Source organism: Elephantulus edwardii, unplaced genomic scaffold (genome assembly GCF_000299155.1).
Source record: "Elephantulus edwardii isolate Elephantulus edwardi_28Jun2011 unplaced genomic scaffold, EleEdw1.0 scaffold00005, whole genome shotgun sequence".
Classification (NCBI taxonomy): domain Eukaryota; kingdom Metazoa; phylum Chordata; class Mammalia; order Macroscelidea; family Macroscelididae; genus Elephantulus; species Elephantulus edwardii.
This window is the reverse complement of record NW_006399755.1, coordinates 27,343,918-27,353,552: the sequence shown is the minus strand read 5'-3', so window position 1 is coordinate 27,353,552 and position 9,635 is coordinate 27,343,918. Positions and strand designations below refer to the sequence as shown.

Genomic DNA, 9,635 nt, shown 5'->3' with positions numbered 1-9,635 from the left:
GTTATATTTACTCCCAAATATTTAATCTTGTGATTAGCTATTGTGAAGGGCATTGCTTTTCTTAGCTCCAGCTCTGTATTCTCTCTGTCACTGTAGAGAAATCCAACTGATTTTTGTATGTTGATCTTGTATCCTGCTACTTTGCTGAATTGGTCAACTATGTCCAATAGTAAAGGAATGACATATTTTGAACTATATTATCTACTTTTTCTACAACTGAATTTCACAACTATTTAATATAATCTTTAAATGTTTTATTCTTGAAACACCCTCCCAATTGCTACCAAATCAGAACCAACTCATAGTTGACCCTTGAGTGGATTTTCAGAGGCTGTAAATTGCCTGAAAGAAGATTGCCTGTCTTTCTCATGCAGAACAACTTGCAGATTTGAACAGGCAGCAAAGCTCAGCCTTTGGGCTAGCCACACAACTCCATATAGATCATGTCTCCAGGGCTCACTGCTACTGAAGAATGTTGGTTTTGTTGTTGTATATTGTTGTTTTGTTGTTCCATTGAGTTAGAACCAGTTAATAGCTGACTCTCCAGTAGTTTTCAGAGGCAGCAAGTCACATGGGAGGAAATTGTCCATCCTTCTGTCACAAAGCAGCTAGTGGACTTGACCTGTGTGTTGTTGGGATGGCAGTGAAACTCCTTATCTCTAAGCCACCACAGCTCCAAGCATGATGTTCTTTTCTGAAGACTGACCAATCCTGATAGCAGGTCTAAAGTAGGTGAGACCGAGCCTCACCACCCTTGCTTCCCAGTAGCTTGCCCTTCTTAAGGCAGATTTGCTTTTTCTTTTGCTTATACTCTTAGCCAGCACCTAATTCAAAGGTATGACTTTTTCTTTGGTCTTCCTTATTCACTGTACAACTCCCACATGCACTCCCACATAAGATACATATGTTATAAAAAATTTTGGTGCTGTATACCTCAAGAAAAGCCAAATGCAAAATAAACATACAGTATAATTATATTTGTTTGATACATCAGAAGTAGCAAAGTATATGATAGAAATCCTAACAGTAGCCGACAGGTAAATGAATAGGAATGTAAGTTGACTACAGAAGGTCAAATTCAAGGGGTCTTTCTTGGGTTTTGCTGATTTTCTCTTTATAGAAAATTGGTTGCATACATTTGTCAGTCATCTTGGAACTATATGATTAAGAGTTGTGCATTTCAGAATATAAAATATATCTCAGTCTAAAAATCAATGCTTACAATTGCATTTTTGCAACATATTATGGTTGATTTGAATAATGGTACCAAAACATACTTTGACTCATTATGTTGTCTCCCATCACCAGGAAGAAAGTTTCTAGCATCCTTCTTGATCTTGTGCCACCTAGCTATAAATATATTGCCCCTGTTCTGCTCAGTTCTTAATTCTTTCTTTCTTATCAAAAGTAGGCAAGCTAAAACAAATGCTTACCAGAATGTTAATAATAATGTTATTTTAGGGTGAGGAAGTGAAGTGAATTTTCACCTTTTTTCTTTTTTTCTGGATTGTTGGAATTTTTAAAACAAGTAGGTATTATTTTTATAATCTGAAAAAGAAAATTCTTGTTGTTTACAAAGTGTATTTATCATGAGTACTGTATAATTATGTGAAAACTTGGAGTTTTACACTATTATTAGTAACAAATTTCCTTCCAACGGCAGACTCTGTGGGTGGTTGTTTATTAGCCATGGGACCTTGGTAAATGTATAATTGTGTTTCTTTTATGTCTCTAGCTGGTTTTTCTGTTGACTGTCTTTATAATCCTGGGGCAGCCAGCGATGAATGGTCCACCACTACACCATCAGTGTTCTGGAAAGTGTGTGCTCTCCAGCTTACCTGCTTCCTCCCCTGTTATGTTCACAGATTCTTACCTGACCCTGGATGAGCCCATGAATAACATCACTACATCCTTGGGGCAGACGGCAGAACTGCACTGCAAAGTCTCTGGGAATCCACCTCCCACCATCCGCTGGTTCAAAAATGATGCGCCAGTGGTGCAGGAACCCCGGAGAATCTCCTTTCGGGCAACTAACTATGGCTCTCGACTTCGTATCAGAAACTTGGACACCACAGACACAGGCTACTTCCAGTGTGTGGCGACAAATGGCAAGAAGGTGGTTTCTACCACTGGAGTCTTATTTGTCAAGTTCGGTAAGCAGCTTCCTCTTGGGTCTGGCCTGGCCTTTGATTTTAAGTTCAACATGGTAGAATGACTCAAGACCGCAGTGGAGAGGAGGAAGGTACTATGAGACGTACTAAATGAGAATGATTGTGCTGTATGCCCTGGAGTCTCTAGGTCTTACCTTCAGTTACCTCAAGGTTGGCAGTTCAAGAGTACCCAGAAGTACCTCAGAGGAAAGGTCTGGTGACCTATTGCAGATTGTTCACAGCCAGCCACTGAAAGTATTACTCAAAAAAAGGCCCACTCTGAAACAGATTGGGTGATGGTTGTTGTTATGTGCCATCGAGTTACCATGAAATAGAACTGACTGGACCACTACTCGGTATTACCGGTGGCTTAGTTATAAGGAATTGTGCTGCCAACCAAAAGATACCAGGTTCAAATTCACCAGCTGCTCCGGAGAAGAAAAGTGGGTGAAAACCTGCTAGTGGGTCCACTATATGTCAATTCCAAATCAACAGTACTTAACCACATACAACATAAGGCAAAGAAAGACTAAGTGTCCAAAGAGGACCTATGTGTCAGGAGCTCTGGTGGCCTAGTGGCAAGAAGCTGCATTGCAATCACAAAGACACGCAGAGGCAATCCACCAGCTGTTGTGTGGGAAGGATGGCCAACATCTCATATGATGCACTGCCATTGAAAACCCATTGGAAGGTCAGCTGCGGGTCGGTTCTGACTCAATGGGACATGATAACAGCCTGTGCTCAGTGATCCCAAAGCTGGTAAATGCATTCTTACTACCAAATAAATAAACTAAGACCCAGAGCTTAAGTACCAAGCCAGGGTTGCCTAAGTAGTAAATAGCAAAGCTGAAATAATGACCAACTCTCTCTGACCCTCCATAAACTACTATGTCACTGAGCATTTCTTCCCAGCAGGGTTTTTCTTTGTCCAAAGAAGGTAGGAGGATTTGTACCATGTTTACCACTTCTTTCTAGTTCTCACCAAAGCGACTGGTGCGATCCGGGAGTGCCCACAGCCACCCACCTTCCCACTGGAAACTCCCTCCTCAGTCTGACAACATCTACTCTGTTGACTCATTTTTCAGCACTTGCCTTAGCATTTTTTCCGTCCCTGAGCTGTGGGATATAGACACGTTCTCACTGGTATGTTTTTTCATAGTGTGATTGTAAGGAGCAAAACCAATATATCTCAGGAACATAATTATCACCTGGGGGTGGCTGAGAACTTTCATTTGTAATGGTCTCAGGGTACAGTCACTTATTTGCCTTTCAGTCTCTTGGACTCACTGTTTTTCTTTTCTTTCTCCAGGGCCCCCTCCCACAGCAAGCCCAGGATCCTCGTAAGTACTTCTTATCTCCCTTCTTGTAGTTTCTGAGCTGTTCTCCTCACATTTCTAAAGCACAGGCAGTGATGGTATCTGCCCTGCCCTGCTTCTGTCTTGATGGGAAGATGCATGGAAGTCCAGTATTAACAGTAACCTCCAGTGTAATATTGTTGATACCAGTTAATCAAAGCAAACCCCTACTCACACTTTATACTTTAAAATTCGTTTAATAGTCAATGGGAATGATAGAGTTCGTAAAAACCAAACAAAAAAATGACAGCGCACTGGTCTTTTTGTTGCCTTACTTATTGAACACAGCAGTAATTAGATGATCACTTAATTTTCAATCTCTTTCAAAAACTCGAAAAGAATTCTAACTCACTTTGAGGAAGAAAGCCTGGAGTGTTGTGGGAGTTTGTTGACTTTTTTTTTTTTTAAGTTTACTGAAAACTTTTCTTGCTTTCTCACTTTTGAGTTCCTTGTTAATGAAGTCTAAAAGTGTTATTTCATTAACTGATGCTATTGTTGCTGCATCTGACCTTTATTCTGGCTAATGGAGTCTTACCTTTCACTCAAGGCTTACATACTTTATGTTTCTTTATGCTTTTCTTATTATTGTAATTCTTTTTGCCAGGAAACGGCTGGTAAATAAAAGCCCTTGCTATGCAAGAAAACATTCTCCATGTCTTGTAGATTTCCCAAGTAAAATTCACCATCATGAGAGCATCAAAGTATCTGGCCTAGACTACACTGTGGCAAATATAACAGCCACTTAATTTGCTCTAATCCCCTCTGTGCCACTTAATTATAGTGTAGGATATTTTAATACATTTGTGTGTGCCTGGAGGCCCTATGGCCCACAATCCCATTAATAAAAGAGGTAATGGGTAAAATAAACATTGGCCTTTAACCACACTGTTTTGCCATTTCATCAGCCAGTTAAAGGCCACAGTAAAATGGTCTTTACTATCACCCAGATGCTGACTACAGCCTCCTTGCCCAGGTAGAAAGTGTTCATTGATCTTAAAACAAGGCAGAAGTATGACCACTCTATCTTATGTTTGGGGTTGGTTTTTTTTAAAATCTTTTTTTAAAAAAAGAAATAAAAAGTGGTCACACTATTGACTTAACATATGAATCTTTTTGAAGTCTTATTTAAACAAAGATTGAAACGTCTATTATTTGCTGTAAGAAATGCTTCCCACCCTGGGACTCTATTTGTTCCTGTTAATCTGTGCTTCTATGTGGTTGATAATCTGTGTCACGGGTTGACTGATGAGGTTCACTAATCTGCGTTTATCACTGGGCACTGGGCGGATGGCTTTCTGCCCGTCATATTTACATCAGAGAGTTCCTTTTTTGTTATCAAAATAATTTTCAAACACTTATGTGTTCCTATTAAAGTTTTCATTCTTTTTGTCGTAACGTCTTTCTGGTGAACGCATCCTAAGTCTCTCATGGTTTTTAGTTCAGTATGAAAATTGTGTACCACTTTCATGACCTGATGTCTAAGCAGAGGGCACTGAAGCTCCTTAAAGATGTTCAAACACAGCTGAAAGTATGCTTTGATGTCAGGCACCCCTTTTCATGTTGGCTGTCAGATTATCCATCACATTAGTTGGCAATACAGTTGCCACAATTGCTTGGAGGGAATAACAGTTAAATTCAGTCCAAGCTGGAAATCCCATGGAGCCCTTAGCTGTGCAGTCCCCATGTTCATTTTGGCACTCCTTGTGTGTAATTTATCAGGCTGCCAACTGAAAGGCTGGTGATTCAAGTCCACCAGCAGATCCTGGGAGAAAGATGAGCTGTTTCCTCTCTTTATGATATGCAGCCCCAGAAACCCAAAGGGAGGTCACTACCAAGTCAGGACTGACTCAGTAGTGGCGAGTAATTGGCATTTAGGGTCCCTGGTGGTGCAGTGGGTTGCGCAGCTAACCAAAAGGCCAGTGATCAGGACCCTCCCTCTCAAGAGGAAAATGAAGCAGATTCCTCAAAGATTTCTAGAAGTCTCAGAAAACCAATAAAACAGAGTTCTGCTCTGCCCTGTAGTGTCACTAAGAGAGCTGGCTCAACACCAGTCTGGTTTGAGTTGATATTTTGGCATACCTTTTCCTCTTTCTTTTAAAAGCTGTTGTTGTTGTGTACCATCAAGTCAGAAGCGACTCAAGCTGTCCCTCCAGTAGGTTTTCAGAAGCACTTTAATCACTCAGGAGGAGATTGCCCATCTTTCACCTGTGGAGAAGCTGGTGGATTTGAACCTCGTGCCTTTGGGATTGCAGCACAGTTTATTACTACTAGGCCATCAGAGTTCTCATTTAGAAGCTAGCAATTCATTATTCTCCCCCCCCCTTTTTTTGACTCCTGTTGGTATATAGTCTGTGGTAAGGCACACCACTAATTCAAAGGCCACATCTTTATGGAGTTGGGTTTGACTTCATAACAATGATTTTGAATTTTTTTTTCTGCTTTGCCACCATTGCCCTCTTAGAGAACCTGTCTTCCTAAGATTAACTCCCAAATAATATACCTATCTCATTCCCAATCCAGATGAGACCCACCAAACAGCCAAATGTCCCTAGAAGTAGATAAAACTCAATTGTGGTCAATTTGATTTATTTTCATGCAGCCTCCATATCTTTTAGAGAACTATTCTCTGGGATTTTTAAGGCTGTAACCTTTCAGAAGTAGATAATCAGGTCTGCCTTCCAAGGTACCTTTGGGTAGCTTCGAATCACCAACCTTTCATTTAGGTTAGCCTTTTGCACCACTCCAGGACTCCTGCAAAGAGATTGGCAGCCCGGAAAAATGATAACCAGGGGAATAGCACAACCATGAAGGTAGCTCTGAATGCCTTTGGTCAAATTGAATGATGTGTTTTTCAAGGTAGGAGTGAAATATGGTTCTAAAATTACTTGCTTCGCTTCAAGGTGGCACAGTCACAAGTTACAGAAAGGAAAATAAATAGGCATCGATGTGAGATGTGACAAAACCCTACCATTCAGAACAAAGAAATGTATTTAAGTGTGTGCACCCAGAGGAGGACTCGGTACCACTTACAGCTGCAATGCCCCGCAACACCTGTAGGGTCCTTGGGACTCAGAAGGCAAACCGGGTGTGACTTTTGTCACTTCTTCAAAGGGACTGCAGTGAGTTTTTGCAAGAAGATTTCTGGACAGTGTTTTAATCTGTAGAAGAATCACAATCTTCGTTTGGGATTGGAGTTTGGCTGTGTTCATAGCTGTGGGCTCTCTTTCTCCTGTCATTGTGGAGTGCTGGCCTCCCTCTTAACACTTGTAGGGCCTGAGGCACAAGTACCAGCACAGGCCCACATACCATCCGTCTAAATATTTAAAAGCTATAAATCAAGCTAACAGACGGTGAGGCAAAATATGCTCTATCCTCCCACCTTGACAAATAGAACTTTGAAATGACAAAATTAAAAAAATATGTGTAAAGCTATGTTTTTCATGTGACTGAAAACCAGAAACTATCAAAGGCATCTATTTTAATCATTGTCGTGAATGTCTGGGAGTTCTGTTCACAGGCCAGAGACAGTGTACATAATTCACAAATTGTGACATTAGTGTCACAAAATTTCTTTTTCTGTTTTCCTTTAAGAATAAGTACTTATATTATTTTATATATATTTATTATTTATTACTGAACTTATATGCTATTGAGCGTAATGACAAATTTGAAAACCTCTCTTAAGTCACTCTAAGTTTGTTCTTTATAATTCATTCATTTTTGCACATTTTCCTCCCTCCTCCTCCCATCTCCCTCAGCCAGTCCACTTTGCAACATACTACTTGCTCCAGATTGTTGTCAAACATATAATGCCTAATCATATATTCCTTTCAGATAGTTCTTCCCCATCTGTTCCAATGCACTGTTCGTTACCTGTCCACTCTTCCTAATCTTCCCCCAAGCGCTGTGTCAGACCTAGTTTATAACAACTTTCTAAGTTTTTTATTCATTTCAATGTGGATAAAATTCACCCCTTTAAAGTATGTTATTCTGTTTTCTTTTGAGTATATTCACGGTTTGATAACCCTTCTAAGAACTTTTTTGTCATTGAGACAATCCTGACTTACAAAGACCTCATAGGACAAGCTAAAACTTCCTCATAGCATTTCCAAAGTTGTGGTCTTTGCAGGAGTAGATTCTACATCTTGCTCCAGCAGAGCAGCTGGCTGGTTCTGCCTACTCACCTTTTGATTAACAGTGGAGCTATTAATCACTCTGCCCCCTTGGCTCCATATAGCCCATAGCCCCCCTCTGCCATTGTGTTGGCTTCAACTCATTGTGACCCTCCTTGAGTTTCTGAGGCTGTAAACCTTTATGGGAGGAAACTCTCCATAATTTTTCCAGATTTGAACTGGAAACCTTTAAATTACTAGCTCTGTCCTTTACACAGTCCGCCAGTGTTGTTATATGGTGCCAAGTTGGAACCAATCCATAGCTGAACCTCCAGTAGGTTTTCACAGGCTATAAATTGCATGGAAGGAGATTTCCTATCTTTCTCCTGCAGAGCACCTGATGGATTCGAACTGCCTAACTTTGGGTTGACAGCACATTGCTTATCCACTAAGCCACTGGAGCTCCCCAGCTCCACCTTTAGGGCTCCTTTATGTAACTTTTAGGGAGCACTGGTTTCCTACTAGTAAGAAGCTGTGCTATAATTACAAAGGCACATGGTTCAATCCACAAGCTGCTCTGTGGGAGAAGGATAGGCAATCTCTACCCCAAGTGGTTTCTTGTCTCTGAAAACCCACTGGAGGGCCAGCTATGGATCACTTCCAGTTCAATGGTACACAGCAACCAAAAAGCAGCTGATAAATTTTACCACTGTCTTATTTTAGAATATATATTCAATACCTTAAAATGTGCTGAAACCTTGAATCTACTCTTAAAAGAAAACCTTGAATCTACTCTTGGTTGCCTCTCCACCTAGCTCCTGGTAACCACAAATCTACTTTCTAATTATATGTGTTAGCCTGTTATTATTTTATTTCATAAAAGCGGGATTATAAAATATATTGTCTTTTGTATCTCCTTTCTTTCATTTTGCATCAAGTTCTCAAGGTTCATTCATGTTTTAACATACATTAGTACTTCACTGTATTTTTTTATGATCAAATAATAGCCTGTATGGTGTCCTTCTCCAAGGACCTGTCCCTCCTTACAATATGTCCAAAATATGTCAGACAAAGCCCCAGAATCCTTGCCTCCATGGAGCAGGCTGGTTTAACCCTCTCCAGGATGAACAGATCATTCAGGAGGCTGGACTAAATGAAGAAGGATATGGCATCAGAATTGGAGGAAGACTCATCAACAACCTGCATTATACAGATGATGCAACCTGCTTGCTGAAACTGAGGAGGATTTAAAGGATTTGCTGCAGAAGGTCAAAGACTCTAGCCTTCAATATGGATTTCATCTCAATATCAGGATAACAAAGATTCTCACCATCAGGCCAACAGGCAATATTATAATAGATGGATTAAAAATTGTAGTTGTTAATAATTAAATCTTGCTCAGATCCACGTTCTGGCCACCAACAGTCAGGAAATCCAAAGATATGTTGTATTGGGAAAGTCTGCTGTTGAGGACCTCTCCAAAGTGCTAAAGAGCAACACTGTCAGTCTAGAGACAAAGGTGTGCCTGATTCAAGCTATGGTCTTCTCAATTTTTTGCTTTGCATCTGAGAGCTGGACAATAGCAAAATAAGACAGAAGAATCAATACCTTTGAGTTGTGGTGTAGAGAAGAATATTGAACATAACATGGGCTGCCAAGAGAACAAACAGATTTGTCCTGAAGAGGGTGAAACCAGCCTGCTCCTTGGAGACAAGGATTTTCAAGCTCCTCCTTACCTACTCTGAGCATATTGTCAGCAGGGACTAGTCCTTGGAGAAGGATATCATGTTTGGAATGATGGAAAGACACTGCATGAGAGGAATTGACACAGTGACTGTGGCAATGAGGTCAGGTGTGTCAGAGACACTAAAGTTGGCTTAGAATAGGGTAGTCTTCAGTAAAAGATTCATTAAAATCATTGCGTGGTTTCACATGCAAGCAAGATTTTACTGAAGATTATCCAAAAACGACTGGAACAGCACATCAACAGAGAACTACCAGAAGTCCAGGCTGGTTTC

General features: G+C 40.5%; 1 protein-coding gene across 1 annotated transcript in view; it reads left to right on the top strand.

Annotated features, from left to right (window-relative positions):
* Positions 1-9,635, top strand: part of ROR1 (receptor tyrosine kinase-like orphan receptor 1) — a 255,286-nt gene that overhangs the window by 63,921 nt on the left and 181,730 nt on the right. Inside the window, exons 3-4 of the mRNA XM_006879844.1 lie at positions 1,866-2,153; positions 3,460-3,490. Of these exons, the coding sequence (XP_006879906.1) occupies positions 1,866-2,153; positions 3,460-3,490 (319 nt within the window). The remainder of the gene's footprint in view (positions 1-1,865; positions 2,154-3,459; positions 3,491-9,635) is intronic.